Source organism: Pseudomyrmex gracilis, unplaced genomic scaffold (assembly GCF_002006095.1).
Source record: "Pseudomyrmex gracilis isolate BER0280 unplaced genomic scaffold, ASM200609v1 scaffold_0, whole genome shotgun sequence".
In the NCBI taxonomy this organism is placed as follows: domain Eukaryota; kingdom Metazoa; phylum Arthropoda; class Insecta; order Hymenoptera; family Formicidae; genus Pseudomyrmex; species Pseudomyrmex gracilis.
Genome location: NW_018020584.1, coordinates 4,529,693 through 4,547,724, shown reverse-complemented (window position 1 = coordinate 4,547,724; position 18,032 = coordinate 4,529,693). Strand labels below are relative to the sequence as shown.

The window sequence follows — 18,032 nt, the reverse complement described above, 5'->3', positions numbered from 1 at the left end:
GAAGGTCAGCGAGAGGAAAGAGAGAGAGAGAGGGGAAAAAAGAAAGAAAGAGAAAGAAAGAAAGAAAGAGAGCCTCGACGACTCAAGCGTACAGCAATAATTTATGCTGGACATGGTCGCGCGAAGAAAGAGGAAAGAAACGCTCGCTCTCGATACTGACGAAGGTGCTGTAGCACGGCGACCTCGTATAGCACACACGATACAACGAGCAAGACCGTATAGATACTGCGGCTGGGCAATTCGCTTTTATGGCTGTATCCTAAATTTCCGTTTCTGCCACCCAATCGTTAAAACCACGTGAAAAATTGCCGAAGCGACTAATTGAAGAGGGAAGAAAAATTTAGATGAAAGGATATGGTGAACAGTGTAAAAACAAAAAAATTAAAAATACAGGAGAACCTTGCAAACCTTCAAGCTCTATATCCTTGTGCATTTCGCGATAAAAAAGAATTTATAAATATTTACGTACATATTACAATATGTTACAAATTACGTATCTTTTGTGTTCTTTGTCAAATGATCGTCTGGACGCGCAAACACATTGATCGAGATGCGCATCAGCCGGCAACATCTCGACAAATAGTCCGTAGTCCTACCACATGTCTCATTCAGCACGTACCGTTTCCCATGGTAAATAACACGACTGTGCACTTTGCGCGGTTCGTGTCTGAGAAAAACATTGTTTACATTTCCGACCGTATCACTTCTCGTTGATGTATCTGGTGCACAGCGCGCGATGCGTCATCTTGTTCGCTGGTAAATATGTTTGTTCTCGCGGAATACCGCATAACTGACAAGAATGGCACACGCGCCGGCTATGTATACACCACCAGTGCGATAATTCACGATTTTGTGCGTCAACATGATTCACATCCTCTCTCAGAAAGCGGAACTTCGTAATTTTGATGCACTGACAATAGGGCACTGACTATCAGCGAGTCCTTCCTCTGTTTGGTTTGAGATTGCTCGACAATTACAACGTTTACTTTATCGCGGACTTACACGTACTAACAATAAGAGATAACAATATTTTAGAAAAAACTTCAAAAAAATTCGTCAATATAATAATAAAAAGAAAAAAAATAGTGAAAAGAATGGAGCTTTAAATGTTAGAAAAAAATATTGCTTTCCAAAATTCGCACTCACACACGGAGTTAACAAAGACAAGGGAATAAAAGGTTGTTTTAATGAGAAACGCGCGTGTTTTTCTTTCAACATTCACTTTAATCTAGTTTTTATTATTAGGTTTATTATTAGATTTTTTATTGCACATGAGTTTTTTTTATTGCACATGATTTACATACTTTTGCCGATGAAATTGTTTTCTTCGGCCTTGTTCGAACTTGCATGCCGCGCAATGCGGCACGCAAAACAATTTTACAAAAATACTATGTAACATGTTACATACGAATGTATAGCACGTCTGTTAGTACAATTAGGAACACTAGGAACAGAATTTGCCTTTGAGCAGGTTCCTTGAAAGTCTAATGTGAACAAAATGCCACAACGCGCGCAAATCCGCTTGCGATCGCAAGAATAATTCGGTTGTCGGCTTTTATAAAACTGGCTGAATTATTCTTTGATGCGCGAACGTTAAAAAAAACCATCGAAACTCAGCCGGTTTCAAAAGCAGATGGAATGACATGCTTTTATATCAATTAACAATATCATATGTCGGAAGACGTGTGTGAGATTTTTGCGCGTACATGTTTATGTGCGCAAAAAAAAGTACGAAATGCATACGCTCTCAATACGCATACTCCATATTCACCTTACTCGTGTTCTCTCATGGAATATACAAACAAATGATATACAAATGTTTATATAAAATATCTTATAGAAAACTGTGATGTATATGTGGCAGTTCACTATCGCCTATAACAATATGTGTATAAAATATGCAGAATTATATTTATTTAAAATATCAACATTATTCTTAACCTGTGCTCTCGCGAGAAATCTTGCGTTGTGAAATATAAACACGATCACATACATATATAACGAGTTTCATACATATATATTATATATATTTACACAACTGTATTTACCTCGCACAATTTGTTTTTTTTCCTCTAAAGTGTTCGATCGAGGCGATACGTTTTGCCATTTATTTCTCATGTTCAATGTTTTTCAAGATCAGTTAATTGTGACGTCGCATGTATAATCTCCAATAAAACAAAATTAATATTCCTACTTGTGTAACAATGATTAAAAACTAATTTATTATTCTACCATATATTAATTATTTATATGTATATGTATAAGAATATGTGTACTATATATATTATACATTTTGTGTATTATTGTTACTTCTACTTGTTAAAATGTTTGCGATGTCACAATTATCTTAACTGTTTTGCATTTGTAATCTTATTATTTTACCGTTTCGTGTGTAATGTAGTTTTTACGTTTTTTCGAGAGAAAAATTCAATTGTTGAGTTTTGCATCAAACATGAGCTACAAATACTCTGTTTCACGCTCGCCGGCGTTCAAGGAAGATGTGGATAAGCGTAGGTCAGACTTTCGGAGCAAAACGTTTTTTAAAAAACGAATTTTCATCGTGTTTTCGTAATTCCACTTTTGCGGAATATGGAATGAGCAGCTGGACGGAACAATCGAAAAAATAAAGTTTTGCGTTATAATCTTCTCTTAAAATTCTTTGTAAAAAGTCCAACTTTTTTTATTTTTTTTCCAAAAATTTTGCAAGAGAAAATTCTTTGCACAGCGGAATGTATAGAGCGTTTGTCGCAAACTTCGTAATTGCAACAAGAGAGAGAGAAGAGATCACGCGGAAGAACGCTGAGTCACTTTGAGGAATAGAATCTCATTGAATAAAGCGATCGTAGCTTCAACGAGATCGCAAGTGGTTTTTCTCACTTACATGTTGTTTGTTTTATAAGACGATTTTAATAATTATTTTAGGCACATGATTGAACGTCCACTTTTTCTCGAGCGCGTGCGCGCGATCGATCGTTCTTTAGTCGATCATAGCGCGATATGAGCCGGCGCGCTATATAGATTTATTACATTGATGACTCTCGAGCGCCTGCTGAAAATTGTTGTGCGTTAAATACATGCGCAAGCGCGCGTATACTTAGCGACTGATTGCGCGAGCACGCGGGGAGTATAATGGCACAGTTTTGCGCTTTCAATCATTTCAGGACGCGAAGGAATCCGCCGCAGTCAGATTCTGTTCACGGCGCTTCTTCTCCCACGTGTTGATCCTCTTCAGCGGATAACAAATCACGGCCGACAAGAGAATCAGGCTGCCGGATAAGTAGAACGACGCGTCATAGCTCCCGGTCGCATCCATGAACGCACCTATTTACATTTACACGAGTGTCATTTGGTGATCATTATTGTAGCTTGACGTCAAATCTTTGCAATTCATAAATCGGTATCGAGCTATTATTTGTGACACATCGATATGTAATAATAAATTATTATCGAACGGTGTAAACATTTCCTGGAATCCGCGAGCGCTTTGTCGTTTCAGATAGAATATATTCGATCGAATGCAAATCGCAGCACGACTTGTTCCGCCGACTGAAGCGCACTTTTTATGTAACTCTGTTTATAAAAGAATACGCTCCCGCGGAATGATAGAGGCGTGCAATAATGAATTTAATTACCTGCGATAGGCGCGCCCACAGTAGCCGCCACGCCCTGAAACAGAAGGAGCAATCCGAAAGCGTTCGTCAGTTTCTCCAAACCTAACAGATCCACGACGAGAATCGATCTCAGAGACGCGAAGACGGCTGTGAAGAAAAACAAATTTTTATTTTACGTATTTAATGAAGAAAAACCTAAAAACTTCTAGCTTACAGGATTTAAATCGTGAGTGAAACAAGAATAAGATTGAGAGAAAAACACACTTATCTTATAAAAAAAAAAAAGTTTTGCAAATCTTTGTAATGCTTACATATACTGATACCAAAGCTGGCCGCGTAAAAGAATTGATAAGCTTCCGTGAGTGAAAGGCCGGAAAACATGGTGACTAAACCGCCGACGCTAATAAACAAATTGTTCACAACCAGAGCGTTAACCCCCGGCAAGCTGCTCGCTAAACCGCACACGATACGACCGATAGTGTTGCCAATACCGATGACCGAAACCAGGAACATCGCGGTCGAAGGATCGATATTTGCTTTTATGGCTCGATCTGCGAAAAGAAAGATAGATAAGAAGATCTCATTTTGTTGAAACCAACAAATGACACATGTGTAAGAAGATTTGCTGTTGCAAAAATTCTTTTTTTTTTAAATTGCACGCGATAAAAACTTGAATAAATTTTTCATCTTTTTGACGCACGTACCCGGGACATACATGAAAGGCGTATAAAAGCCCATCATGGTGAGACCGCCGGAAATCGCCAGTACTAAAAAGGACGGACTTTTCAGAAGACTTAGGTCGAGCATTGTGGTCAGAATTCGGCGCACGCTTTCCGGACACAGGTAGCAACTCCCGCTCTCTTCTTCCGCCACATCCGTTGCCGTTGGCAGCCGCGTCACTGACATGTGATAACCGACCGACGATTGCTGGAAATCGCGGATAGAAAACAATATCCCGTAAATGTTATTTTTTTGTTTTAATTAGAAAAAAAAAAACGTTTAAATCAATTAGATCAGACGTTTTGATGTTTTAAAATTTGGTCTCGAAATTGTTCGGACATCTCTGAACTTACCTGCGATCTGTAATGAGGAAGTCTCATTAAAGAACCGCCGTAGAAAATGTCGTCTCTGTAAAACGGTCTCTGCGGATCTTTCGGATTCCGTTTCCCCATTCGAAGAGACTTCTGACTGCATTCCGAGTTCGTTCGTAAACGGCTGATCGTATGTCGGCGAATCTGAGAATTAAAGATAGAATTTTTATCTCTCAATTTTAAATTGAAAACTGAGATACTTTTTTCTTGAAATGTAGTAGTTTTGTATGGTCGTACAAAAGTGGAAAACGTTAAGAGAAGATAAATAAGTCACGAGTCGATTTGAGGAAATTTCCAGGTCATAAAACTGACGTTTACAGCTTCGGAAGTGCTGAATTCTTGGCAGAAGTGAACAGAATGTTTCTTTTACATTCCGTATTCTGGACGGATTTTACTTTGAAAAACACCAAGAGAGAGAGAGAGAGAGAGAGAGAGAGAGACTCGCGATAATCGCCACTAAAACTGAATTTAAATTACATTGGTCGAGTTTGACGTGCGATTTAAATAAATATTATCGCAACATTGTTATTTCAAATTATTTATAACCTTGTGCACTGTGACTGATAACCCTCGACTGTAATTTTTATCAAAATCGATCGATGCCAAGCAATTATATTATATACATATTAATTTTGATGACGCTTTGTTTTATTTTCTTCTTTTATCGGTAGAACATTGTGATATTCTTTACACTTCATTAAAATACAGAATATGCATTTTGTATCTTTATAAAATTCTAAAGCAAGAACAAAACAATCTCTTTTGTAATAAAAAAAAACACTTTTGTCCATCTAAGATCTTTCGCAACAATTGAATTTTTAACTTTTCAAAGAGACGCGCACGCCTCGATATTTACCGTCGGTACTTTTCCATTCAAACGTTCCAAGTCGCCGCTGAGCAGATTGTTCTCCTCTTCCGCTATCTTGTCCTCATTATTCGCCACATCCAATATGTTCGTATCGGGATATATTGGCGCGGATAACCGTTTCTCTGACGTGCTGACTTTTCGCTCTATAGGTCGAATCTCGATGTTCATTTTATGCAGCGAGTGCAAGGACTTGGACGTTCTGCAACAGAAATCGATTGTTGTCTCGTCGGGAAAGATGAGACGTGTTAAAGAGAGAGAGATAGAGAAAGCGATTGTCAGGGATCTTCCGTTTATATTACGTTACTATGTTAGGACTGCTGCCGATGACTTCTGCCGCCGTCGGATATTCCGTGTTGTTGTTTGTGCCGAGGAAACCGCTTCTGTTCGGCTGTACACAATGCAACGACGCCGTCGACCCTTCTCCCTTACCTACTAACGTGGTTGTAGCCTCGGCATTTTCCGGAGTGCTCTTTACCTTAATCCGCGTTGGCTTTAGCGGCCGAAATAGCGCGCCGAAAATGGCGCAATTTAACAGCATACCTGCAAATATCGGTTTTTGTTCGCTTGTACGCTTTCATGACAGGCATTTATCACATTGATTATCTACATTTATTTTCCAGTAGAATGAATTTGATTGATTTTATTAATAAAATCGTTTAATTTACAACCCTTCACGGACAGACCCCAAAAATGACTTACGAGTCGGACAGATTTAATCTGTGAAGACCTACGCGACTTTAAAATCAAATATCTCCGCGAAAAATTAATATTTTTTTCAATTTTTTTTTCGGAAGTTTGAGCGATTCTGCGTCAATATAAAAAAACCGAAAAAATCTAGTAGTTTCGAAGATATAAGTGTTTAAAAAAAGTAATTTTTATTAGAAACGCCGATGCGCAAGTTTTGTGTGGGTGTGAGAGACCCATGTTTGTTCGTAAAGAGTTTAGAATTATACTTAATATATATAAGTGGGAAGTATTAATTGAAAATTATATTAATCTTCCTCTCTCTTAGCTTGTGCAAATTGTTTTCTTTGACGCATATCAAAACAAAAGTTTTGTTTGTATGTTCAGCAAGAAAAATTTATCTACTGTTTTGTTTCACTAACGAAACGTTTTGTTGGCAAAGCAACAAATTTAATTTATTTGCTTGGTAAATTTTTTTTGCTGGCCATATAGCAACTAATCTTTTTTACTCCAGCAAAACTTTTTTTCTATATTTTTTAAATTCTTATAATATTGTCTATAAAAAACATGATGGAAATATATTCGACAGCTGATTATACAAACGTGATCGGTTATGTTTAGTGGCATTAAAGCATATGCGGAAGTACTAACGAGCGTATCGTTCGTTTTCATTAACCTTTCAATTAAGCGATATCATTGCGCGCGAACTTGTCTCGTACGATATTTTTCTCGAACGATACGTGCGCGGTTTTAACGTCGTGCGTTATTCGTCAGATTTTATCGCGCGAACCGCCAGTTACCGAATCAAATGCGTTCCGTATTATTGAGCAAAAATTGACACTTTTGCGTCCCCGTTAATCTTTCACTGACGAGAAAGAATAAATACCGGAAATTTCAGCAAATTTGATTGAAAGTTTAATTGCAAAAAGGTGCAGATTTTTTATGCACGCCAATTGCGCTACGTGTAAATGATTGCGCGCAATCTTTTCGATAAAAAATCGAACGGGTTTCGATAAATATACTTGACTTTTTTTCTCTGTCGAGAAGAAAGCTCCGAATCATTCGTAATCGGGACGACAATTTATCATATCTTTACGCGAATGTAAGAGCATATTTCTTTCTCGAAGAGTCATTCACTGTATAAATAAGTTCGACTTTGAATAAAATACTCACCCGCTTGAAACAGCAGTGCTCCTCTCCAGCCGAAATTTTTCACGAGTATGTCCGAGATCGGCGCGAGCAGAAACGCACCGATTCCCGATCCGCACACCGCGATACCTGTCGCCAGAGCTCGCCATCTTTCGAAGTAAAATCCGGTCGTTATCACGGCCGGCACGTATATGAGTCCCGCTCCGATACCACCTACGATTTTTCAAAGAAAAAAAAACTTCTCTTCGTCTTAAAGGAAAAAAAGATACGCTCTCTCAAGTATCCGATAAGAAGTGCAGTTTGCATTTCCCACAGGATCGAACTAGCCGAGAAATATTGCGCGTATGTGCGGAAACTTGGCAAGCGCGCGAGGGGGAGAAAACTTTCGATAAAGGAGACGCCGGAATAAAACTTAGCAATATGAGAGATATATACATATCCGCGAGACGGGAGGAAGGAAACACACACTTACCGATGGCGCCGTAAGAAATGTAAAGATATTCGATGGACGTGCTGAAATACGAGAGGACGAAGGCGAAGCAGCTTATCACGCTTCCCAATATCGCCACCAGCCTAAAGCCGTATCGGTTAGCGAGGGCTGATACAAAAGGACCTGCAAAGAGTGATAATTAAATTTGCAACGAGCCGTGTTGTCAACAAATAAATTGCGGGATTTTCGACCTTCGGACAATCCGGTCGAGTGAAAACATACACGCGCGGAGACGCGCTCGTTATACCTTAATTATCGATCCGCTCCTAATCGACTGTACCTGCGAGAGGACGGTATACATTAATTGCTGTGCATATTGACTGTTTGACAATACACAAATGTGTCTTTATTGTAGCGGACAATTTATAGAAATATAACACACGCACGTATATCTCACGCGTGTGTTATATTTCTACAAACGTGTGTGTTTGTACAAGTGATTCTATTGTATCGCTACGGTATAATTATTTTACGTAATAAACGAAATGACAATACAGTTGTGTGTAACGTGGGATCGTTAATTAACAGAAAAAAAAAAATATTCGCACACTTAATTAAAGATATATTCATTAGAAACTCTTACTTCTCTATATCTTATACGTGTGTCGATTAATATCTCAAACTTGCGTAATAATAAAACAAATTTCCGCGCATTTAATTTCTTATTAAGAATAATTGCAGAAATTTATTTTAGTTTTTATCGAGAATGATTAGCGCAATTTTACTGCGCGCGCGCCGAGCTGATCGCAGACATCCTGCCGCAACGTGAAGGATCCGCGCGCGTGATGTGTAACCACGTGGAAATTGTCGCGTGCACGTACTTGAAATCCCGCGTTCAAGTGATTATGTACACTACATCGGAGAACGAGTTTAAACGCGATGACATTCGTGTTGTCCATTAATCAATATGAATTCGCGAGATATTACCAAGCGATTTCGCATAAACGCGTTAAACGTTCTCGCAACCAAGTTACACGTTTTAATCAAAATCAAGCATCGCGGATGGGAATGTTCGTCTTCGCATATTTATTTTTCCGGATTCCACCGCAAAAATCATCGAGATTGTGCGCGAACACGCGGACGATTGCTTACAGCGATGCTAATTCAGGCGCGAATCCAAGTGTCGAGTGCTTATGCGCGTTTTTTTTTTATCAGCTCGATGATGTCATCGGAAAGATTCCTAATGTACATTACATTACACGCCGCTCGTATTTTGGGAAGATATTTATCAATTTATACACAACAACATTTATTCTTTCCGCGATATTATCTTGCGCAAAATTCGTGTCAACATCGCGTCGACGAAAAGATTCGAGAAAGATCATAAAACATTCTGTTGAAAAATACATAGATATAACCACCCCTTGCGAGAAAGAGCGCGAAAGAATTAAAAATTTATCACACTACGCGACGTAAATTTGGTACATATTTGCGTGGAAGAAAAATAAACTCGATGAATTTACGAGATGCGATTTTTTGCTGCACATTGTTTTATTAATTATACGACGTTAATAATACGACGCAAAACTTTGCTATTACGTAGCACGTCGCCAATAAACGATCGGCTCCATTTAATATATACTGCGTATCGTTATGCAGATTCCATAAATCAGTAATGCTCAATTACTATCGTTGGCAAAGAAACTTTTGAGATCTCGCGTTATACTAAACGCGCTGTATTTTTTTAACAGATTTTTGTTTGTTTGAAATTAAATTGACGCACACACACTCTCTCTCTCTCTCTCTTTTAGAGTCAATCTCGCGAGGTGCGGGCTATTTTTTAAATTGAGTAGTGTATAAACAATAATTTGTCGAGTGTGCTGTCATTCGTGAAACGTTCTTAATTCTTCGTGGATTGACTTTCAAAAATGTCTACTAGTTCAACTGACTAGATCTGTGAGATCCACGCAATATTACACATCTTCGCGAAAAATCAATATTTTTCAAATTCTTTTCTATCGAAAGTTTGAACGATTCTGCGTTAATAAAAAAAAAATCAAATCAAAATCTCTAGTAGTTCTGAAGATATTAGCGTTTAAAAAAACTAAATTTTTTACCAGAAACACCAATACGCAATTTTTAAATGAGTCTGGGAGACCTACTTTTTGTTTGACCTGTATGTCAGTCCACGAAGGTTTAAGACCGGATACAACAAAATCCGGTGTAATACTCCGGGATTAGGTGTAAGTTCATTGTTGAATGTTATATACGTGTCGTTACTACTAACCAGCCATAAGATAAAATCCAGTCTGCAACGAGCCGACTAGCGCGACCCTCGCTTTCGACACGGAAAACGCATCTGCGATGTCATTGAGAAACACGCCGAAGCTGAAGATGATACCGTCGACGAAGAGATTGCACATGAACGATGCTATGACAATCACCCAGCCCCATCCTCCGTCAGGTGGTACCACCATTTCCACCTCGATTGTCTATCAACAAAATGTTTACAAAACTTTCAAAACAATTAGTGATTGTGTGTGTATGTGTGTGTCAGAAATTTAACTTTAAGTTAAACTAATATGTTTATTCTAAAGCTAATTGACAAACACCGTAATAACAAATAGTTTAAAACGATGAATTGATGAATTTTTAGGATCTCGTTAAAAATTCATTAATTTTTGAACTTTTGCTAAACGATAGCGAGCTAGAAACTTTGAAAAGGATATAGCTGGAAAATTACTGTAAAAAAACGATAAAATTTGATTTAATTTGCAGAACAAAAAACTGTTATCAACTACCTAGTTGCAAGCATCAAATCGCTTGCGATAATGAAAGACTTTTAATTATAGTATGGAAATTTGTGTAGCTGACGTTACGTTTGAAATGAGGTTTCGTTTGTGCTTACATTCACAAAGCTGAAATTACACAAACCTACAAAATACACGCGAACGTGAATTATTCATGTAATAAGTCTTACTCTAATATTAATGATTTTACACTGTAATACACTAAAAGTTTATATTATTAATTCAAACATGTACTGTCTGTTTTAAGCGTAAGATAAAAGTAATTTATATATCTACTAGATAATATTTATGAGATCGAATATAAATGATATCTATTTACATAGAATTTACGTGATAATCACAAAGTTTCGCCAATGTGACGCGCCGATTTATATTCTAGAAATTATCCGTATCTCCAACATTTCTGCTTTGTGTGTGCGTTTATTTAAATATTATTTACACGCTAGATATTGTAATATCTGCGTGTGTTTGTTTGCAAACAAATAAAACTTGGTAATTTGCATTTAAAATATTTTTACATAAAACAATCGTGGCATTATAATTTTATACGATACGCAATACGATAATATTACAATAATTTTACGAATAATAGCTTTTTTAACAAATTCTTATCTTTTTTTTGATTGACTTTGAAATGATAAACTGGATGGGACAAATCGAGAATGAATTATTTGCGATTTGCTTAAAATGTCGCGATTCATTCACGTTAGCATGAAAATGTGTGCGGTTGTTGTTTTGCGTTGAACACAAGCGAGAGGGAGTGCGCGTGCGAACAATTATGAAAAGTCAGAAACTTCGTACCCTCGACTATCGATAAATTCTAAGGGCGATAATCGTCGCGTGAGAGCTGCTTTTTCGCTCGTCGAAAAACCGCGATTTGTATATATGTACACGGTGTCCGGTAATTGTTCGGAACTCTGCTCGTGAGCAGATAGAAGGGATTATTTTGAATAAATAAATTCTATACCACTTTGCAAGATTTGCAATAATTAACGAGATGTTAATTAATAAAGACCCGCGAATGAGCGCGCATCCACGTGCGTCGTAATGACGGCTTAATCTTTTGCGCGCTCACGCCGTAACAACAGAATGGAAGAAGCTAATATAAACAATATATAATATGCATGAAAATCAACAATTATCGACGCCTAAACATAAAAGTATGAACCGTATTTTTTTCATCGAAATAAATAAGTCTAATGTCAAAATGTGTCAAAAATGAGTTTGTTCTCTTATTTATTTACTTATTTACAAGAAAAAAAATTATAAATTACATATGTATACCATGTATATACATGTATATTATGTATATTATATACTGTTTGTATTAGCTCCTTCCATTCTGTTGTTCGGCGTGAGCGCGCGAAATATTGACCTGTCATTACGCACGTGGGTGCACGCTCATTCGCGGATCTTTATTAATTAACATCTCATTAATTAATTATTGCAAATCTTGCAAAGTGGTATAGGACTTTTCGATTCAGAATAACCCCCCTTCTATCTGCCTACTAGCGGCAATTATCGGACACCCTATATATCGAAGCTAGTTTGCGGAGCCGGCACGAAGTCAGTTAATTCGCGACTGTCCTCTGATATTTCAACATTAACGTTCCGCACGCTGTAAATTTACAAGTCGCTAAGGTCAAGGTCGCTCTGAAAGCAGAGTCTGGGTCTTTCAGTATATTTCGATCCTACTCGTGACCCAAAACTTCGAAAGTTATCAATTCGCCGTCGAGCTGTTCGCTTAAAACGCCGACTTAATTCGCAACCGACGAATTTATCTCTGGCGGATCTTTACTTTAAAGCAACGTTTTATCTCACAGAGAAGTGAAGGAGAAACTTGAATAAATTTTAAACACTTTATTCTTTTTTAAATCTTTTGTTAGAAAATTTAATATTTTGTAGAAAAAAAATAACAATTCCACTGCAATTATATCTCACTTACAGTTTTCTCAAAACAACCTGTAATTCCATTGCAATTATATATATCACATTTTATAGTTTCCTTCACTAAATATGATTCCGTCGCAATTACATTTGATTTATTATAGTTTTCTCAGCAAAAACAAGGGAAACTATTTTTGTAAAAAATATATATATTTGAAAAATGTGTGTTGTATAATCACCTGCTGCTACATCGACCATAAATCATGAAAAAAGCGTAACAGCGGCACATTAAGTTGTATAACCAGTCGTTTCTCAGATCTGAATCGATTAAAACACGTGAGCGGGAAAAATGGCAAAATTATTCTCAAAGATGTTTTTTTTTTGTTTTTTAACGACTCAGAAAAATCATCACTTCTATATCGGAAGTATAATCCAGAGAGAATCTCGAGAGACGAACGCAAGTTCCGTCGTGCGCATTGAAAGCAAAGTGTGGAGATATATCGTCGGTCATTCTCTCAGCATAGAAATCCGCGCGAGATTTTTTTTTTTTTTTTTATCGTCGTCCGCGACAAAACCAGCGAACGGTGAGGCGTTTTGTTAAACTTTGAGGCGAGGATTGATAATATGAAATTCAGCGAGAATCGCGCATCCGCCCCGGAGTGACCCACAACGAGACAACGATTATCGGTTTCATTAGGTATTCGCAAATAAGTCGATAGCGCGCGGTTCGCACTTTATAGCGATATGTGTACGGAGATCCGTCCGTTCGTCGCTCTCCGCGCGAACACACTGATCACGTCGCGTCGTCGTTGCTAGAGCCGTCGCTATGCGCGAGCGATCGCGTAATACCGATTTTTTTTCTAGCTTTACGCATTTGCAGCTTTTGCATGTGCACTTTGACGCACCTACGCGTCGCAATATATAATAACACGCGTCACCCGTAACATCGACTCACCTCTTCATTGACGTCCTCGAGCTGCAGCTCCTCGGTGTTGTTAGAGCTGTAACCATTTTGCTGCGGTTTGGTCCCGTCGGGAATCCGCTCGTCTGCTTTTTTCTCCGTCGACATCGTCGTTCCGTTCAAATATCTAAAACACGCGATTAACTATTTTATTACGCATATACATTATTACATATATATATATATATATATGTGCGAATATGTAACGAAAACGTAGATACGCGACACGCAACACATGAGATTCGACAACAATTGATATTCAAAGCAACATTTTCCAATACTTAAATATATATCATATGTAATACACTTAAAGGTGAACGACGTTTATTATAAGCACATTCAGTAATATTCGACGTAATATTGAATGTTTATTTGAAAGAATAAAAGATTTATATATAGTTTTTTTTTTTTACTTTTTACAAACAGATAATCTGACCTTTAAACTTTGGCATGTTATATCAAATTTAATATTGAAAATTAACGAGTCATGTCAAGTAACAAGGATCTTAGAATTGATCGAAAAAAAAACAGCAAACACTGTATGCACAGATAGTAGAAAGGTCAAAAGCAAGCCCGACTTCTTTCCTGGTATCGACATCTCGCCAATAAAACAGAGAACGCGGCTCTTTCTTTTTTCTCACGAGTGTGTGCTTGAATTACGAGTAGCGTCAAAGCAAAGCAGCAATCAGCTCGTTTAATTGAGCGGTAACAAAAGAGGACACGAAGATGAACTGGCATTGAATCGGCTTGATAGTTCGTGACCTTACGCAACGTACCTGCACAATTCATTACTACATACTTTGTAACTTGTCCAGTGTAACTTTATGATATGACCGATTATAAAATAGATGAGATCTTTGCGACTTGACAGAGCGTCTGCTCAGACCTTACAGAGACTGAGTTTCGTTATTCACTGCCAGTATTGGAAATCTATAGCACATATAGTGACGTCAAGTATAAATTTTTAATATACTGGCAGTGAATATCGGAACGCAGCCAGAGTTCCGCCTCCCGAAACTTTGGTACGCTAAGTTGGTGCAAAAAATTCGCGATCGGAACGCAGCTCAGCTCGAGTTAGTCCGTAGCGCGATTGAACTTAAGACGATATTTAAATACCGACTGCTCGTCGAAGTCGCATTCACTCGGTCGGCCACACGACCGAGAAGACAGTCGTTATTATAATGACATCGGACGTGATCGAAGTATCGAATCGTCTTGTATCTTGCTTTACAAATCGACGATAAGATATAGATATTCGCTCGAGAAAAATATTTCTGCGATACACGCGCAGAAAACAATTACAAGTAACATGTTCAATTCGGAGCACTCCATCTTATAGATATGATTTGATTTTATTGCGATTTGAATCCAAAAACTGTTTTTTCCATTTACATTTTTTTTTTTTTTTTTTTTTTTTTTTTTTTTTTTTTTTTGAACTTTTTATAACTTGACGCATATTTCGCAAAACACTCATGCAAAATCGCCTGCCACTCAGATACAATATATCAGAAGTGATTAAAAGTTACGACCCTATCATTCACACGTTGTTTGCGGAATACTGTGTTATTATGCATATACACAGCTTCGACTGTCGTGCAAACAGGATTGTGTAAACTTTGATTGATAACGAACGTTTTTATTTTTAGCACATCTTCACTCGTTCGCTTCGCTCTTTTGCATATTCGCGCGTACAAAAGAGTCATTTTTGTGCGAAATATCGTGATTCGGATGTGCCCAAGAGTTTCCGCGGAAAGTACACAAATTCGAATGAGTGTGTTCGTTCCACTTCTTTCTTCGCTGTTCTTGACTGTCAACTTGGTCGCAAAGAAAAACCGTGAAAATATTTCGCAAGACGTTTTGACGCTAATAAATTTGTTGAACTTGTTGAATTGTGACAAAAAAAAAATAACGCGGAAGATCTCGAGTTACTTGTGTACACTCTTGTGTATTTAACTGTGTGTATTATACGGCGAATAATTTAAAAAAAAATAAAACTTGTAAAAAACAAAGATTATGTTTTACCTGTGAAAGAGATTAAAGATCTCAAGACGTTCTCGAGGCACCACTGCGAACGATATCTCGTTCACGAGCAAATATATCGCGGACGATAATTATAAAATTATTATTATTCGACGATGTCGAATCTCTCTAAGATAAGACAGCACACTTAATTGCATGTATCGCGTTAATTTCAAATATGATCAGGTAGCATAACACACATTTAATTTTGATTCTAAGATAAGATTACCGTCGCGCACTATTTGCACGTTGTGTCGATGATTGGAACGTGCCGCGCACACACAAGAACTGAGCCTTCCGATCGCGTTCGAGTTAACATCGGGAACTGTTTATCACGGCGTTTTATCTACTCCGGATTTGTCCGCTTCGCTTGATACGAATTCCGCGTCTGAAAAGATTGACATTGGCGAAGCGACGAGCGAAGCGAATGGCACACGCGCGCTCGACAAAGGCGCGTTTACCTACCGTACGTATGTACATATCGTGCGTATCAATTATTGTTCTCTTGCTCTCGTGTAAGCGGATTTCGCATCAATGCCTCAACAAAGAATCCTCCGTGAATGAGGACAGAAGAAAGATGCTGAAACGAGGTAATCGCGCGCGAACTCGAACGTATCTCCGTCGACAATTGTAATCGCTGTTCCAGAAACAAGAGTTATTCTTGCGAGAGAGCGCCTGATTATCTCATTAAACGTCGCGATAAATCATTATCGAGCGGACAAATGCGCGATCCTGTTGTTCAATGATGAATTATGGCACGAGTGCTTGCTCTGTCGAGCATCAGCGAGCAAATGTATTTTGCTTCTTACACATAGATAAAAGTCAAAAGATATAAAGCGCCAATAATAATTCAGCAGTTCTGCAGACAAGACGTTTGGTGTAACATCGCGTACGTCACATGAGCATCGCGCATCAATCGTCAATAAATTTTACTGCCACTTCAAAGGGAATTATATCGACGAGCTAATGAAAAAATCCGACACTTATTAGAAGCGATAATTACGACGCGATCGAGCTGTAATCGCGCTCTCGTAGCATCTTCCTGAGAAACGAGGAAAAGTATTACACATTTGTTTCCGAGACACGCGAGAAACGTCTCGTTAAATCATGCATTTTTTTCTTTTTTTTTCACATAACCGAACGAACAAACGCGCTATTGTGATCGATCGCTCGTCCAAAAAAAGTCCAAGGATGCGATCGCATCCCTCGCGCGTAATCGCACAGGCAATGTAAAAACGGCAAGATTTTTTTCCCGATAATTCGAAATAATATCCAGACGGAAGTCGATACGCGCGAATATAATGCGGGATTGTCAGTTCTGCAACAATAATGTCCATTGTCTGATTTATTTCACAAGATACATCGCAATTGCTTGTTCTCCTCTCACAAAACACGTGTGCTCCGTTTTTTTTTTTTTTACACTTTGATTTATCACGTGCAATATATCACGCGCAATATAATATATTGTTTTTTGTTTCAACAAGAGTTTTGAGAAATTTATAATATATCCCTCTTGTGTATTTCCTAATATGATAACAGAATTCTCTGTTTCCGCGCGATTGCTTCGCAGAAACACTAGTTAACTAGTCAATATAGAGATCACAGACAGGATCACAATCAATTGTCTTTATTTGACAATCTTTGTCACATCGTGTTATCTTTTATTCGATATAGACTATTTACGATTTGTTGTTATTTCTATATTTTGTTTGTTATTTAGGTCATCTTCAACTACATTTTGATGCTCCGACAGATATATGTGATTGAGAGATAAAGATTGTTTTGGTAAGAAAAAAATAATATTACTCTCCGTAATATTGGTCGTAAAGAACATTCGCGAGCGACACTTTGTTATTAGCGTCGAAAACGCGTGAATGAACTCACTTTACGATCCCACACACACATTCTCACATGTCAGCTCTCGTCTGAAATTGATGAATTAGAAAACAAAATGAATTGTTTCTTCGATCGCAATAAACTTCACGATATCCCGTAAGATACGTTTTTAATGGATCGCGTAATGCGCTAACTCGACGAGACTTTTTTATTATCTTGTCTATAACAAACGATTTCATGACGATAAGGAATTTGTTTCAGCCTTCCACGAGATACATTGTTATTTCGCTCTACGTTCGCTATCTTCTATTTTTCAATCGCCACGTGAAACCCGACGATATGTAAAAGATCGCGGGAGACCCGATTCGCTCGCCCTGACGCTAAAAAAATCGTGATATTTACGCGGACCAACGTTATCGCTGTGCATTTGCAATAATAACATTATCGTGATCTGTCGTTTCTCTGTAAAATTACGCAAACATTGTTGAAAGCAACGCAACGCAATACCGCAAACACACACTCTCTCTCTGCGGGTGGTACGAGATTATCTGCGCGATATTGCGCGCGATTTATCTCGAGATTTTAAGAGGGTCCTGGACCTTCCTGTTATTACCGATCGAACGAGTAATTCGTACTAAACGGTGTTTTTCGTAATTATTGCTCGGATAGAAAAACGGCTCTACAGA

At 37.9% G+C, this 18,032-nt stretch overlaps 1 protein-coding gene across 6 annotated transcripts in view; it reads right to left on the bottom strand.

Annotated features, from left to right (window-relative positions):
* Positions 1–2,061: 2,061 nt before the first annotated feature.
* LOC109861870 (monocarboxylate transporter 12) overlaps positions 2,062–18,032 on the bottom strand; it is a 32,520-nt gene continuing 16,549 nt past the window's right edge. For 2 of the 6 annotated variants that reach the window (XM_020441842.1, XM_020441735.1), the window contains exons 2-12: positions 13,486–13,618; positions 10,121–10,325; positions 7,876–8,016; positions 7,428–7,616; positions 5,870–6,110; positions 5,559–5,769; positions 4,685–4,846; positions 4,316–4,538; positions 3,923–4,162; positions 3,633–3,758; positions 2,062–3,321 (exon numbers count right to left, since the gene is read on the bottom strand). In XM_020441842.1, the coding sequence (XP_020297431.1) occupies positions 3,158–3,321; positions 3,633–3,758; positions 3,923–4,162; positions 4,316–4,538; positions 4,685–4,846; positions 5,559–5,769; positions 5,870–6,110; positions 7,428–7,616; positions 7,876–8,016; positions 10,121–10,325; positions 13,486–13,599 (2,016 nt within the window). In that variant the 5' untranslated portion in view covers positions 13,600–13,618 and the 3' untranslated portion in view covers positions 2,062–3,157. Of the gene's footprint in view, positions 3,322–3,632; positions 3,759–3,922; positions 4,163–4,315; positions 4,539–4,684; positions 4,847–5,558; positions 5,770–5,869; positions 6,111–7,427; positions 7,617–7,875; positions 8,017–10,120; positions 10,326–12,769; positions 13,301–13,485; positions 13,619–14,290; positions 14,389–15,513; positions 15,951–15,975; positions 16,308–18,032 lie in introns of those variants that run through there. The other 4 variants (XM_020441897.1, XM_020441791.1, XM_020441946.1 and 1 more) reach the window with 4 other exon arrangements.